General features: G+C 44.3%; 1 protein-coding gene across 1 annotated transcript in view; it reads left to right on the top strand.

Annotated features, from left to right (window-relative positions):
* The first annotated feature begins 12,877 nt into the window (after positions 1-12,877).
* Positions 12,878-17,399, top strand: part of LOC138491618 (E3 ubiquitin-protein ligase DDB_G0292642-like) — a 536,293-nt gene continuing 531,771 nt past the window's right edge. Inside the window, exons 1-2 of the mRNA XM_069618244.1 lie at positions 12,878-12,916; positions 15,413-15,467. Of these exons, the coding sequence (XP_069474345.1) occupies positions 12,893-12,916; positions 15,413-15,467 (79 nt within the window). The 5' untranslated portion in view covers positions 12,878-12,892. The remainder of the gene's footprint in view (positions 12,917-15,412; positions 15,468-17,399) is intronic.

Here is a 17,399-nt window from a genome sequence, read left to right as displayed (position 1 = left end):
CTTTTTTTTAAAGAAATTGTGCCTAAGAATTGCACTACGGTTTTCTTGTCTACTTTTGTAGACAGAAAATTCATAATGCAGTCAATACCAGAAATGAGTGACTGTACTCTAAATATTCTGATTGGTTGAAAGGAGGTCAATAATAATTTCTGGGTGCATATAAGGGTTAACCCTAGGGCCAGATTGTCACTTGAATGTTTCTTTGGACTGACATTGGGCCTCATTACGACCCAGGCGGTAAGTTACCGCCTGGGCCGTGACTTTACCACCATGGCGTAAACTAAGTTTACGCCATGGTGGTTGGCGGACTTACCGCCCCATTCCGACCTTGGCGGGGCGGTAAGTCCCCAATCCCCATTTACCCTTCCCCATTCCCATTTTTGCCCCATAGGGCATAATGGGAGTGGGGAAGGCGTTAATTACGCCACCGTAAATTACGGTGGCTTAATTAACTCCATGGTCCCTTAGCGCCATGGATTTTAACACCTGCTAAAAGCAGGTGTTAAATCCGCCATGGCGCTAAGGGACCTCGTACTCAGGCGGTAAGGGTCGGCGCTGTTTACGCTGCCGTAAACCCCTTACCGCCTGGGTCGTAATGAGGCCCATTGTTACTATCTTGACTGTGTGTTACACGAAACATGAATTGTTTCCAAATGGAATATGTATTTGTTTTCTAAGTATTTATTTAAAAAATGTTGATTGCATTAAGTCTATACAAACAGTGTGAGTGCGGTATTGACTTCACAGTTATTCTGTGCAACTTTCTTACACAGATTGTAACATCACCAAAACGGATGGCAGACTACAAAAGAGGTAGCAAGGAGATGGACCAGGGAGTTTTGGAAGCAAAACAGGATATCTGACGTTGTTATGTAACACTGCCGGCCGGAAAATCACATCCCTGCAAACGACTTTCATCCAACCTGCACCCTGCACATGAAGCAAACCTGCTGCAGGGTTTATGTCTCGTTGCGGCTCACCGTGATGTTTTTCCGCTGCCCACAGGATGGAATGTGCCACTTGCAGCCTCAGTAGCACAGTTCCCACAATGCTGTTTTCTTTTTCCAAACCTGATTCATGTGATCTCACGGAATCGTGCAAGATGGGTCACCCCGGCGGTATTCCCTCTTAGGTACTGTTTATTATGACATCTAACAAATATGCAAGTGACTCCTTAACCCTCTTAAATCATTTTGTCAGTGTTTGTCACATTTTTCAGGCAGCAGACGGACACATATGATTAAAATAATTCCTGAAACAATTGCTCTTGTGCCTCATCATTGCTGAAGACACGTCAAACTCAGACAACCTAGGAGCGGACGCGTTGGGAAGTCGACCTCCTTGTAACATGGGTGACACCCAAGCTTCTGGCCCTAAATAGGAACCATGGATTAAATTATTTAGAGGCGCAAATTAAAAATGACTCTGAAAAATACGTCAGATGCTTATTTGCCAATCTGGTTGGTGATGAAGTAGAATATCTACTTTCCAATAAGATAATGTAACCAATAACGAACTAAATGCCTGAAAGTATTTTTTTACCTGAAAAGGAGCATTGATCATGTGAGACATACTTTTAACATGCAATGTCACCTTCCATACAAATATTTGTTTCAAGATTTTGCAAATTAGTAGCCTACTGTGTCTTCCACAAGTTCTCCAATGACGAAGCAATGCATCTAAGGATCACTGGAGAATGGCGGTCATTACAACCTTGGTACTAAGTGCACCAACTTTACCACCATGGTGTAAACTCCGTTTACGCCATGGTGGATGGCGGATTTACCGCCCCATTCCAAGGTGAGTGGGGCGGTAAATCCCCATTTCCCATTTTCCCTTCCCCATTCCCATTTTTGCCCCATAGGGCATAATGGGAGTGGGAAAGGCGCTAATTACGCCGCCGTAATTTACGGCGGCGTAATTAGCACCATGGCGGGTTAGCGCCATGGATTTTAACGCCTGCTAAAAGCAGGCATTGAAATCAGAATCAGGCGTTAAGGGTTAACGGTGGCGTTAACCCTTAACGCCTGAGTTGTAATGAGGGCCAATGTCTTTCATCTTCCTTCAGGAATAAATTACTCTAAGAACCTCATCCTCTAGCCATGCCCGTGACTGAAGCCAGAGCAAAAGAACAAGATGCAAATATGGAACCAAACAAGTCTCATAATACAGAACCAATGTACAACATGGTAAAAGTGTGCGGTACTCTAGAAGCAACAACTCTATAATGAATGAACAACCGTGTGAGTTTGTAAAAAGTGAGTTCACTTTCTTTAACATGTGTTTTCTGAAGTGGGCATAGGGCCAATTCAAGACTTGAGTGTGAAGCTGCCTACTTGAAGATCAAAAGTGATGGTGTATCTACCGAACACTAATCATTCCTCTCTCTGCACAAAACTAGTACTTTAAGCGAGCCTGCTAGGGCTAGGAGCAAACCTTGCTAAACATGGCAAGACACCTAGTTTCGTATACCAGCAAGATCCTGTCTGAAACAGAGAAAGCATACTCTCAACCCAAAAAAGAGAGGCTTGCCATTATTTGGGCCTGTGAGCACTATCATCTCCATTTATGGAAAACCAATTCACAGATCACTGAGCAATGGTAAACATGTATGGCAGTGGCAAATGCAAGATGCCCCGGAAAATAGAAAGATGGGGTCTCAGATTACAAGAGTATGATTTTAAATTCATGCACAAGCCTGGCTGAGAATTTAATCCTACTTATTAAATGTCTCATAGAATGAGAACGTTATTATTGTCATTGGTTTAAGAATATTTCAGATTTTAAATTCATGCACAAGCCTGGCTGAGAATTTAATCCTACTTATTAAATGTCTCATAGAATGAGAACGTTATTATTGTCATTGGTTTAAGAATATTTCAGATTCCTTCTTTACTAAATAATTTGTTTTCAGGCTTTCAGCCACACACATAAAAAGACATATACACATTGTGACAAGGCCAGTAAGCTGACCTTGTGGTTGGGAGGCAAATGAATATGTCATCTATGACTTCTGCTCCTTCCCCAGCACAATACTGCACAACTCACTGAGGTAACCATACTGCCCTTACCCCAGGCAGGTGCAACAGGACATAGAGATAATTTAAGCTAAAGATAACTAAAGCGGTCAAACCAATGTTGTAACAGTAACAAGTGCATGCATTAGACACAAAGCACATATGCACTCCACATGAAGAGCAAGTACAATAGGTAATATATGCATTTATGTATTTATAAATGAAGAATATTAACATAGCATCCACAGACATGAAGAACACTAACATAACCAATGTATAAGCTGAGTACAAGAACTATACGCAAATATGGCTTACTAACATAGAAACATAGTGTAGTTAGGCAGCCATCTTCTTAGAAATGGAAGTCACAGCACGCTTTTAAATAACCAAAGGCCTCAAGTCTTTGAGAGAATTCAAAATGCTGAATTCACAGAAATACAAATCCTTGCAGAGCTCAGGCAGTAGCTGCCAATTAGTGCCAAGGTTAGAATGAAATAGGGAGGATAGGCACAGTGGAACAAAGGCACAAGATAGCAGTCACCAAGACAAAAGCAGGATACTCCCAGATGAATTAAAGTTTTATAAGAATACAACCAGTTTTGTTAACAGGTGCAACACAGCCGTAAGCCAAAAGACTCCATGAAGAGTAACTCACGAGTGTCCACAGTGGTAATGGAGAACATGACACGCGTTAATAAGAGCTAAAATCTCAATAAATAGGAGGTAATTCCATTTCAAACATGGTCTCGTAGCATGTGACCCATAATTGGAGAACATTGACTATCGATTAGAAGCAAACAAAGATAATACACCTGTAGCATTCCATTAACGCGCAGGTAGACACGAGACACCACACCAGGCCACGTACAAAGGGCAGTCTCAAGACGAGAGAATGGGGGATGGTAACTCTAATTGGAGGAAGAACGTTTCATGGGCCTCTTTCCCCCTACCCTATATCTGGCTCATATCCTGATGACCTGCCAAGTGTCTAAGGTTGGTAATCAATGTGCCAAACTATCAAAATCCTGAGAGACACGCCGCCGATCAAGTAGTATGCCAACCAACACTGTGTTGTGAAGATTATGTAGTTTAACCTTTATCAATATAGGGGTGGTTCAAGGTGGAGCCATCAGATATGTGTAATCTAATGAAAATGTTTAACCCCTATAGAAGCCATATGTAGCCAAGCTCACTAACCTATCCCCAATCCCCGTAGGTTTTTGTAAAGTGAGATTTTGTTATGACGTCACTGATGACACATCTGCAGTATGTAGGCTGCTGTTTTTAATTTGTATTTCGGGAGTCACAAGATTTCAATGCTTGTATGCAGTCCCTGCTTTATTTGGATTATAATAAAGCAATGTTTTGCCACACACATTGTCCACTCCTTCATTTCAGCCTGGTTTTGGATTTACTCCTGTTACTTTGGAACTTTTTGGGACCATTTTAACATTGTCAAGAGGGGACAGCAATCCCTCCAAGCCGGAGATGAGAGGTGTACTAGTGGGCGACCCAGAGCCAGTCCTACCCCTGGGGTAGAAGGTGACAGCAGAGAGGGACCCAATTATTTCCCCCATGTGCCAGCATGTTTGTGTGCAGACCTTTAACTCCAGCCTTACCTCCTTTATTAGATAATTGCCAGAGTTTATCTGTTACTCTTAGAATGCCTGCATCTGAAGTCAACAAAGCAGCCACAAAAGAAGAGAAGGCATCACCCTCGCCAAGAAGAAGTTGGTCAAGGGAGGAGAGAGAGCCGCCGAAGAGAACCGAAGCTCAGCCACTGAAGAGCACTCGAGGTCCCAGCGTTACATAACACAGAGAGAGAAGCCGTGGCCCTAGATGGTAGAACGGAGGGTCTCGCAAAGCTGCCGGAGGGAGTCGGTGAGCCTGCACATGAGCATGAAAATCCCCTAGATCTCCAGGAAACAAAAAAGGAGCAAATCCCAGCCTCCCTCGAGAGACTTAGCTGGGGAACCCATTGAACGTGGACCTGGAACAATTTGATACGCAGCAAACCCATGCAGAGAAAGTAGGTGGGCTTGGCCCCCTTTTCAATATTTTCCCTTGCACATACACGTGCGTTTGGGAAGACAGGGCCAGATTGGCCCGGGAAAGGTGGCCAATCATCAGAGCGGTAAGAGGATTTAAGCAGTGGGCAGGAAGCAGGAACTGTGGGTTTTGTGGGTAGAGTCCAAGGTAGAGGATAACCAAGAGACAAGCAAGGGCAGGGAGTGAGCAGCAGCTTGTGGAAGATATTTGTGGAGCAGGTGAGGTATTTGCTTAGGAGTGAAAGTGTCTCTGCAGTGTCAGTGTGTGTGGTTGTGTGGAGAGTGTTTAAATAGGGTAGTTTAAGGAGTGATTGGAAAGTGAATGGTTATAGGGTGTTTTGAGTAGTGGGAGGAGAGTAGTAGTGGGAGGAGAGAGCAGTAGTGAAGAGGAGAGCAGCAGTAATTAGGGAGACGGACTAGTGAAGTGGTGGAGTGGGAGAAGTAACATCAAAGGATGCAGGCAAGAACTAGGAGGAGCGAAACATTAGAAGGACAGAATATTGGTGGGAGGAGTAAGCCAGAGTGGTGCGGTAAACCAGAGGGGTGCGGTAGTAGGAGTAGAAGGGAATAGGTGAGGACAGATGTGATTGAAATAGCCTTAATACAACCAGGTAAGTGCAAGCCACTGTTCCAATTTTCATTAGAAAACCTTTGGTTAGAGTAGAAAGAGTTAGGAAGTCCCTGAGGGAGTTTAGAAAGGAACCATCGTTAGAAGAAGACAGTGTTTAGCCAGTAGGGGTCAACATACGGTAGCGCTAACATGGGGGTGTGGATGACTGGGTTAGAGCGGTGGGTCGTTACAAAACAATAGAGACTGGGACGGCCCTAAGTCTGACAAGGAAAATTAAAACCTTTGTACTATCTCAAAAATGTGTGTGTCATCCGTGACAACATAATAAACATCACTTATAGCTAAAAACATCTAAAAAATCTATAACTTATAACATATCGAATTAACTGGGGGAATTGTATAATAACTACAGCACACCGTAGCACAAACAATTGGTTATAATAAAAGCTTTCTTTCCAGAAAAAAAGCAGGACAAATAAAAATAACATGATAACATCCTGAACATTACACCGAGTACAAAAATGTTCCGTTTTAGGAATCTTCTCCATGTTCCTTCTACCGAATGTGGTTTTAATTTGCCAAGTTTTATAATGATATAACATATTTGTAAATCTTGATCAAACATTTCCCTCAGGTATCTTTGTTCCCCTTCCTGGTTTGATGTTTTTTTTAAACTCGTTCTAAATTATGGTGTAGACTACAATGCTTACATTGCACCTGGCAATTTATTCTAAAAAGATTTTTTTTTTATTATTAAGTTATGCTTAAAAAATCTTAAATTCTTCCTCTGATATATCCAAATTCTTTAAAGCTAGCTAGATTGCTGGATTTTATTAGAGGAGTGCCAATTATGTAATTTAAATTAAATTCCAATTTCTTATCAATTCCCTTAAATCTTTAAATTATATTCTATACATCACCACCACCTCCACCCTTTTTGCTTGAATTGCAGTCAACTTTCGTAAATGGCGAAATCTTTTCCTGCTTTGCCTCCAATACATTTAAACTTTTGATTGACAGATGATCCAAGACATGATGTGTCATATCGAAACGCATGTATTTCTGCCATATACACTTGTTTAAATGAACAACTGAGCAGCCGCCATAATGTTAAGGAAACTTGTTTAAAGCTAAAATATTTACATCTGCTTTCAAATAATGACTTTTACATGGGCTTTTCAGGTCAAATGGAAATGAAAGCTCATGCATACCAAAATGACTATAACTTATATTGTTTCGAATTTCTCAGAGTTTAAAACCCATTCAAATGTTACTTTTTCCCCCCCAGAAGAATTAAACATCATTGCTTTAGTTTGAGAGCTATGAATCTTTAGGTTTACAGAACAATATTTTCCAAATGCTGTGACTGAATGTTGTAGCACTATATGTGCCTTATCCAGTAGTATAGCCTCATTTGCATATGATAGTCACCTTAATGGCATGTCTGATAACTTTGGTACATTCTTGTAATGCGCATGGTATATGTCTAGCAAAAAATACTCAGGAGTCATCTAATAAGATTATTATCCTATAAGTAGCAGCAACATGTTGCTTATCTTTTTGTGGACAGGAATAATAATATTACATTCCCAGGATTTAGGAAAAGTATTTCCTAAAATACATGCTTTAAATAAAGTTTCTAACACCATAGACCATTCCTCAATTTGCATTTGTATTGGGAATGTCAATATCCGATCTGGGCTCTGTCGCCCAGACTGTTCATCAGCTTTATCAGGTGGCATACTTCTTTAATAGTGGGCAGTGGCGAACATGCATAATCCTTACATTTAGGTCTCACTATTGGAGGTAAGATCTGCAGTTTCGCCCCCTGCCCCATTTTGTGACTAAAACTGTATGTTGTGTTTTGCGCTCTCCCCCACGCGCCTCCCGTGTATCATCAGCACCATAGCGGTGTGTTTATTGTGAAGGTCTCACCTACCGGACCTCCCCCGGCCTGTGATTGCCACTTTCCAACTGTACAGAGCTAATGACTGGCTAATAGGGCTTCCTTAAGCACTCCCTGTTGGGCAGCCCCCTGCCCACTGCATCCCCCACAGCAAAGGGCTGAGGTGTCTGCAGGTGAAGCAAGCATCCACCTACCACAATTACAAGAACTGTCTGCGCCAGTGCCCCTGGTGTTGACACCACTCACGGCCAAGCTCAAGGTGCAGGAGAGTGTACCTGGCAATTAGCGTCTGCCTACTGCTGGGTTTTCCGCTTCATCCCCCCACCCCAAGCAGCAACCCACCATGCCCTCGTGCCCCCTACTCATCTGGGTGGTTGCCAAGGCATAATCCCTTCATCAGCCTTGATCGTACCCCCACAAGGCTCGCCGCAAGACGTCACCCCTCTGCCCATCGCAGGCCCTAGAGCAGAGGAACCAAGGCTGGGGACTGCTCCAGTAGAAGCAGCTCACAACAGTATCTGCACGTGCCAAAGGGGGAACAGACAGCCAACATGCGTCAAATGGCAAGGTAGGCAAAAGACTTGAAATAACAGTTAATGAGCCCCTCCATTTGAACTCTAAAGCACCGATACCTGCACTAGAAACAACATCCACTAACCGAAAGCACACAGGACATCCTCTAGGAACTCAAGTGTTAATACCATCTCGTTTGAATGCCTACTGTATTGTGAAACCTAGGCCTTTTTTCCCCACTATACAGGAAACTCCAAACGAGGTGTGTTTCTCTCGTATTGCCCATTCTTTTGAAACCTAGCCCCTTTCCCCACTATCCAGATAATTCAAATCTAGATGCGTTTTATTTTTTCCTTGCAGCCTTTTTTCCCTAGTTAGGGTGCTATTTTCATTAAATTTCTAAATGTATTCAGCTCTTGTCTTTGAAACCATCTTGTTAGCGTGCCACATACAATCAACTTGTTGAATTTCAATGTCACCCCAGCAGGAGCTTTGTCTTCTCGTGCTGTGCCATTTCAACAAGTAGTTGAACATACTGAAAACAGACCCTACACTCTGCAAAGTGTATGAATGGATCCTAACGCAACAATGCAGGCGCGTTCCTATTGCAGGGATGTTGAGGCAACTGAATTGTATTTAAACAGAGTAACTGCGGAGTAATAGGGTGTTACGGGAAGTACAGGGTAATGAGAGAATGCAAGTGAAGGGAGGGTCGGGGGGAGAGAAGAGGGCCACAGGGGCTACGCGAGTGCTAAGTGGAGGTCAGGAGGGCAAGTGCCAGGGATTGCATGAAGTGCAAAGGGTGAGGGTCCAGATGCTAAGTGTGAAGAGGGGGGTGAAGTGGGCGGGGTGGCTGGTGCCCAATAGAACTCAACAGAACCATGCAGCCAGTCACTGCGGCAGACGGGGGAGTTATCAGTGGATGTGCAGAGTGAAGGAAGAAGAGAAAAGGAGGGTCTTGTGCTGCTTCAGGAATTTAAGGAGATCTGACTCAAGCCTGAGAGGGGCAGGGAAACCATTCAAGAGGGGGGCTCCTGCGGAGGAGAGATCTACCCCCCACTCTTTACTTAGAGAAACGTCTGATCTGCAGAGAGTTGGAGCTAGCGGACTGAACAAGCCAGTGCTGGACTCTAACACTGCAAACAGGTTTATCAAACTGTGCTCACCCTTTCCCCAAAATTCCTGGCACTACTGCTGGCGGCACAAAGGCAAGCATTTGAAGAGTTGAAAATGTAATAGGCTGTGGTCATCCTCCCCCAGTCTGGCTAGCTATATACATTGGAGTCACCACAAGAATTCAGAGCACCCGCTGTAGGCCAGTTGGTTGAGGACTATGGGCCTCATTCCGAGTACGGCGCTAACCAATGGCGCTATTAGCGCCTTGGTTGACGCCGTACCCGGACCGGCAGCGCCTTGGTGGATGGCGGAATTACCGCCCCATTCCAAGGTTGGCGGGGCGGTAATTCCCCATTCACCAAGGCTCTTCCCCATTCCCAAATCAGCCCCCATAGGGCTCAATGGGAATGGGGAAGATGCAAATAACGGTGACCGTTCATTACGGTCACCGTTATTGGCTTGGAGGCCCCTTTGCGCCCTAGACTTTAACACCTGCTCAAAGCAGGCGTTAAGGGCGAAGGCGCAAAGGGAACTCGGAGTATGGCGGTAAGGGATCACCGCCACCGGTCTCGTTACCGGTGGCCGCTATCCCTTACCGCCATACTCGGAATGAGGCCCTATGTTCCCAACACATGCTAACTAGATTTTCTGCAATTCTGGTTTGACAAAAAGTCACTGTCGCCATCTGTAATTGCTCAATTAGCTGTGGAAAGCAAATGCTGCCAACTACATAGCATGCAGTGAGAACAGGTTGTTAGGACTGCTGGGTTACTGAGGAAACGCCACCATGACACGCCCGTGAGAGAGCTTATTGCCATAAAAAGGAATTCACATTTTACCACTGAAAGCTGCAATGGGAGGAAATATCAGGCCTGTGGGAGGCCACACAACACATTCCTCAGATGATAAAGATCTGTGTGTCAGCCAGCTACAGTCACGAGTATGAAGTAGCATGGGGAAAGGTTATGAAGACTCTGACAGTAGTGGTTGAGTGCATTAGGTAAATCTTTTGTTTTACCTTCATACTTAATTTATTTGCCTCTGCCAACCAGCAGAGGCCATCTCTAATTCCTAGAACCGCGCTCCCAATGTGCAGGTTCTGTCTCAATTTATTTCGCATGACCAAGCAATGGAGCCACTCTCTGACTCCTAGAACGTAGTTGGGCCTGGATACCTTGAGCTTAAAGGAATTACTATTTACAATTTGGTTTGTAGTGGATTGCATGCATTATATTTGCATAATTTAAGTGGTCAGCCAAAACGTGGTTCGACCACCCATGGTCTTTATTAAGGCTGAATTAATACATTTTGAATTATTTGTGCAGCCTATTGTGATACATTGTGTCAGTGATTGTTAGTATTCAGTGTTAGGTATAGTTTTGTAGCATGGTTAAAAACACGTTCATTTACAAAGTATTTATGAGGACATCGTGATTAAGACATTCACAACGAACAGTGGGGGGAGAGAGAAGGGAGGGAAGAGGAGAGGCAACATTGTGTAGTTGTTATCTTGTGTTAATTGCAGTGTTTTCACACTTGCAGAGCCTTACTCGAAGGATGGTGAGTTGTTTGAGCTGACACGGAAAGCCTTACCTAGTACATTGAGTCTCGTTGCCAGTTGGTGGGTCTTTGTGGATGGTGTGTTAGGCCAAACAACTCACCAGCCTTCGAGTAAGGCTCTGTTTACAACTATAGACTTTTCACACCAAACGGTCTAGATTAGCCACTTGGACAGAATGGGCATGATTCTGGTTCTCGCCCTATATCGAGACGTATAGTAATATTGTGCTATATAGGGAACTATAAGGAAAACCACAACACGTGAAATAGCTCACTAGCTAAGAGATACTCTGGGGGTACGTTGGACCTATGACCATTGTGAGTGAACTGACAGACAGAAGAGGAATTAAACTATTCCTTTCTGCTTTCCTTCCCTCCCACCTTTCTCAAACTGATAGTATTGACATAGCAACAATCGCAGAATATATAGAAGTATGTGCTGAGATTTAACTCTATGATACACTAAGAATTGTGAATGTATTAGGCATGTATGGAAAAAAGGAAAGAAAATGTACATGTGATAAGAAACTGTTGTATTGAATGTTAGCTTCGATACCTAGGGGTATTTGAATACAAACTGAACAAATTTGACGTAAACTGAAACCACGAAGCTTCCACGCTACCTTTCATCCTCTTTTGCTTTGGGTGTTTGTTTTTTTATAGCTGAATTAATGCACACATGTTGAATAAAATGTACAGAACTTAAATTCTTAGGGCATGATTTAGTGGGATTCTCTTAGTCTTTTTTTCAGAGGACTGAGGTGTACAGTTTTCATTGTTCATGCTGTGGCAATAGTTTCTCTTTGGGTAATGGGGGAGTAGATGGAAGGTGAGAGGGATTGGGGACTGATGGAAGATACTAGTGAATGGAAGGTGAAAGGAGCGGGGCACTTATTGATGAAGACAAGGGAGCAGATGGAAGAGGAGAGACACTTAGAGGAAAAGCCTTTTTAAACTGGATCTGAACCCCCACTCCCTTGCTTCCCCCCTGGTGTCCACTAAGCTCTCTAGCATCTTGCTGGCACACCAATACCCCCCCAACCTGCCCCCCGGCACCAAAAGCTGCCTCCGCCACTGGGAGAAGGGAACATTTCGGAAGGGGTACAGGAGAATCTGTGATTTTGGAAGTGATGAGCAGATAAAAGGGGACAGCAGAGTTTTCACTTGCACTGCATAGGGCGATAGATCCGTGAGCTTTCTCCACTACAAGGGCACTTCTCTGTGAAATTTATATTGGTGAGGTTTAATATCTCCATCATATATTTCCTTATCCCACTGATTGGGTGACGTTACACATGTCACCCAAAAGACGTGTCAAATCGAGTGATCGTGGGCAAACACTATGTAGGCTGTTTCCAACCAGTCATATACCTAAACACACTCCAATGATAGAAAAAGATAATTTTAAAAACATGCAACATTTGTCCCTAAATTCATCATTGCCGCACTCGTGACTGCTATTAACTCACCCCACCCTAAGTCCACTGCACCTACACAGGCCCCTCTGGCACTCTTGCCGCTGTTCTTAGGCCACGGGGTGTGGGGTAAAGGAGTTTTGGGAGGGACAATATGGCCCTGGGAAGCACCTGGGTTCAGGGGCACAGGGAGGACTGATGGGGCACAAGGAGGGCCATTGGGGCTACTGGGAAAGGTCAAGTGGGCACATAAGGGGCACGGGGCTCATAATGAGTGCCACGTTTTTGTCGCAAAAACTGCTCATTACATTTTTCTTAGCAACAAAACAAGTGATTTGGCAAAGACGTAAACAGGGACGTCATTTGGGAGTCGCCAGGGTTATCAACTGCGACCCCTGGAGGCCACATCTGCAACCCATGGGGACACCCTTAAGACCTCAGCTTTAAAAAAATAAAAAAAGAAAATACATACAAAATAAAAAAAGGGTGCTCCTGGTGTAGCGGGCCCTCGCCACACCGGGTTTGGTGGGTCCCCGGCCCAGTCCTCACCACTCAGGGTGAAGGCTGGGCCGTGGAGGCATTCAGTAGGGGTTGGAGCTGACCATGACATGTGGCACATGTCACGTTCAGCTCCAACCCCTTCTCTCTCGGCGTCCTTGCAGCTCACATACAGGAACCAGAAATCTCTCGCAGCTTCCTGGTTCTTGTTTGGGAGCAGCACGGAGGAGCCGAGGGGGCCTTGAAGTATGGACCGAAGCTGCAAGAAAAAGGTAAGATTGCGTTTTTTGGGTAATATGATGTGGGTTTTGCATGTGTGAAGTGCACGTCAGATGTATGTATGTGAATGGAGGGTGAATGAGAAGTGATATAATGTGTGTTTTTGAATGTTCTGGGTGGGTGTGTGCCTGTGTAGAGAATGCAATAAGTGGATGTAAGAGATGGTGTGAATGACTGGTGGGTGAATGAGAAGTGATGTGATGTAAGTTTTTGAATGTTCATTGTGTGCCTGTATGCAGAGAATGTAATGAGTGGATGTAAGAGAAAGTGTGAGTGACTGGTGGGTGAATTAGAGGTGATGTGTGTTTTTTAATTTTCTGGTTGGGTGGGTGTGTGCCTGTGTAGAGAATGTAATGAGTGGATGCAAGAGAAAGTGTGTGACTGGTGGGTGAATTAGAAGTGATGTGATGTGTGTTTTTTAATGTTCTGCCAGGGTGAGTGTGTGCCTGTGTAGAGAATGCAATGAGTGGAGATGTAAGAGAATGTGTGTGTGAGTGACTTGTGGGTGAATGAGTATGCATGTGATGGTGTGTTTTTGAATGTTCTGGGTGAGTGTGTGCCTTTGTAGAGAATGTAATGAGTGGATGCAAGAGAAAGTGTTAGTGACTGGTGGGTGAATGAGAAGTAATGTGATGTGTGTTTTTGAATATTCTGCCAGGGTGGGTGTGTGCCTGTGTAGAGAATGCAATGAGTGGAGATACAAAAACGTGTATGATTGAGTGACTGGTGGGTGAATGAGCATACATGTGGTAGTGTGTGTTTGAATGTTCTGGGTGGGGTTTAGTGTGTGCCTGTGTGGTGAATCCAGTGTGAGTGCAAGAGGAGATGTATGGGTGAGTGACCGGTGGGAGAAAGGGGATGAATGTATGTGTAAGGCCTTGGGGACTGGGGATCACTGGAGCATGTTTGCCATGTTCTTTATTGACTTTACATGTTTTACTGGTATTTTTGGGCAAAGGCAAGTTGATGTTTGCTATTCCCTGGCTAGACTGTCATTTTGGTGCAGTCAGTCTAGCCATTGCTTACTGTTGCATGACATTTATTAATCTGCGTCTTTAAAAAAGCAAGCATAAGTAGTGTTACCTCGCTAGACTGATGACACGGTATAGCGGCCTGTGTACTCTCCACTGTAGCATGAATTTTTAATAACTGAGCATCTATGATGAATCAAGCAAGGTAAGTATTCTTATGGGTCTAGAATGGCTTAAATTGGAACCAATTTAGACAGGTTATCCTATTATTACATGTCACTTTTAATGGCCAAACCAACGGGAGTATGTACTTACATAGGAGTACTGGCATATATTGGCAGAGCCCATTTTGTACCCAATGCCAGTAATGATACTATAAACAAACGTCTTAAAGCGAACATAAGTATGGTCTTATATGGGACTAGCATATGTTGGTGGAGCCAGCATGGAAATGTATGGGCACAGCCAGCATACAAATGTTTTTTTATACTGGCATATATTGCAGGGACCAGGGACCGGCATGATAATGCATTGGGAAATGCCCTATGCACCTTCGGTGACTTGCATGTATTGTACCTTTATGACAATTTACCCTACACCCTAAAAAACTGATTGTTGGCCTTTTACCCACATTGTTGGCCATTTACCCAAATTTTCCCAGAAAGTGTGCTGTGTACTGCACTATTTTAATCCATTATTCAAAACATTTATTCTGGGGAGGGAGAAGAATCCCCCCCGGGACCTCCCCAACCCATTTTCGTTAGTTTGGACTCCATTGCTATGCTCAGTCGCAATCACATACTTGCGGCAAATATTTACACCCTCCAAATAAACAACTCACCACCCACCACTGGTGGCTGGTATATTTGTGGACCAGGCACCGCCCCTTCTCTCTATATTATGTTAAAGATGTATGCTTTGATTAAAAAACATATTTACTTCTTTCACTTGCAGTAGTGAATGCCCCTGCAGCAACATAATCATCATGGACATTGCGCACAGATGGCGGTCCAGACCTGTCCAGCATGTGGCGCGCACTGTGCTTTGTTAAGGAGCTTGGGGGAGTCCACACAGCGTGGCTCGCAGGGGAGCTGCCAGATGTTGTGCTATGTCATTGGGCACCACTGGGTCTGACAAAGGGGTAGTGTGCAGTGCACGCCTTGAAATCTGTCAGTCAGTCCCCGGTGAAAAGCAACTTGTGGGTGTTTTCAATTTTAAATAACTCTGAATTTATCTGTGCAGCAATGATATCACATTAAATGGTGTTTTGTTTTAAAGTCCTCTGGCACCCAGTATTACGCTTAGATAATACAAACTATAGGGGGTCTTGGGTATATTGAAAGAACCTTTCCCAGGTATTATACTCCAGCAAAGATAACATTATCAGGTTCACTCCCCTCTGTGTACACAGACCAGTCTAATAGGGTTCCTCTATCGTAATGGTAGATGAATCCTATATACATTTATAACCAGGGAATTTTGTTGATACTAAATCCTCGGCAATTATTTAATTTCCAGGTCTTGCTCATGCAGCATTTCTCTCCTGGTGAAACAGCAGGGCCCGCCTCTCCAGGTCAGTGCTTTTTTGGCTTGTTTAACACAGCAATCCCACAGATAACACGTACTTCTATGTCCATTGATCTATAGAGGTTTCATACACTAGCTGTACCCTGCGTTACAGATTTTGGTTACCCTGTTAGAAATACTGCATTATGTATGTTTTACGTATAGACCCCACGCCGAATGTGGAAGATGGCATTCCCCAAATGTGTAATTGTGGACAAATCATGCCTCCCTCTATACCTCGGTTCTCATATCTGGCTGAAATGAGAGCTCCTGGAAACACGAGTGCTAGATGCATCTAAAAAATCTGAAGGTCGTTTGCCATCACTTCCTGTGATATCACTTGGGACATGTCAAACTACATCACTTCCTGTGATGTCATCAGGGGGTCAAGGGCCGTGTGATGTCACTTCTGCTATCCCTGGCATTTTTGTGAAATCACGTCCCTGGACGTACATTTGTCTGGATACTGTGCAAGATATTTAAAACAAATACAATGAGACTTTTCCCTGTTTATAGCCATAGCTCTCAACTCACACGCTTTTGGCGCGTGTCACCCGCCTTGTAAACAGCTGACTCACCCGCCAAGCCAACTTCACGCCCATTCGTTTCACTGGGCCTCTCACCCGCCAAAAATAAAATCGGGTGTTTTCACCCGCCTTTGCGACATAAATGGTTGAGAGCTATGTTATAGCTCACGTGTAAAAAGCAAGAACTCGACAATTAAAGTAGAGGCTCGAGAGAAACGTCTGTCCCTCGGAACGGAGACGCCAGCACTTACCTAAATTTCCTACATTTGCCACCTCGTTTAATTTTTTGGCCACCAGCTCCTTGAATCGCTTGATAGTTGTACTTTTGAAGTATTCCTCGGAGTTGGCAACGTCGATGGTGTGTTTACTGTTCAGACCGTTCAGAAAGACCTGGAACACCTCACCCTGATCGCTCATCTTTGAAGCTCGAAGGAAAGAGTCCTGCGTATGTCTCGCTAATCTCGGCTTCGGTGTTTAGTGAGAGGCGGCAGTTGATCGCAAGCACCGACCGCTATTCCTTTCGGTTTCATTTCAGACTGCTTCTGAAGGCGTTTCCTCTCACATTCATACATGTTTAACCGACTGTGTTCCTGAAACTTGATTTGTTCTATTGCTTAGTTCCCTTTCAGTCGTTTCCCAACAAATCTCTCAAACGTTGCCACATTTTTGTAGCATGCGCTTGCCAAACCAGGCGAGAAATTCCTGGGGCTCAGAACCGATGCCCGTGTAAAGTAAATGAAAATATGACGAGCAGCAGCACTGGTTTTCCTCAGTTGTTGTCACTATCAGCCATGTTTAAAATCACGTAAACAGATACATACGTTTGGAATTATTGTGTTTTTTTAACACGTGAAGGAAAAATATAGAAAACGCATTGCTTGATTTTTGGAAAGCAGAAATTCTGTCATTGGATTGATTTAATACAATTAAAACATTAAAACATACCAATCATGCATTTCCTTCAAAAGAACTGAAGGACTGAATGTCAGTTAAAGGTTCTTTAACTTCTTGTGATGATGAGGCCGCACCAGACAGTTCTAAGGCATCGGGCAGCACCAAACAGTTAGAAGGTGTTATGGGTGACCCTCCCAATGTGCATTGCCCCTTTAAGGGGATGTGTCCCTCCCACGTGTGTATTGCCCCCTTTAAGGGGCAAGCTAATAAAAGGAGCTCCTGCAGGCACGTGAGACAGAGCGGCTGCAGACTCCCAAAGAGGAACGACTGAGTCCGTGTCTCATTATTGATGTAGGCCGCAGGCCTACACGTGTAGGCGCAGTCCTGCATGCCCTGAACCCGTGGGGCCCGCATGCCAGGATGGCAGCCGATGTCCGCACGGTCAGAGGCCTGGCAGGCTGTGACCCCACCTCATGGTGATGATGTCCCATAGCACCAGGGGCCCTGCCGGATGTCCA

The sequence above is a fragment of the Ambystoma mexicanum genome, chromosome 10, assembly GCF_040938575.1.
Source record: "Ambystoma mexicanum isolate Mex_15411 chromosome 10, UKY_AmexF1_1, whole genome shotgun sequence".
Lineage (NCBI taxonomy): Eukaryota > Metazoa > Chordata > Amphibia > Caudata > Ambystomatidae > Ambystoma > Ambystoma mexicanum.
Note: the sequence above shows the minus strand (reverse complement) of the source record. Positions and strands in the feature narration are given on the sequence as shown.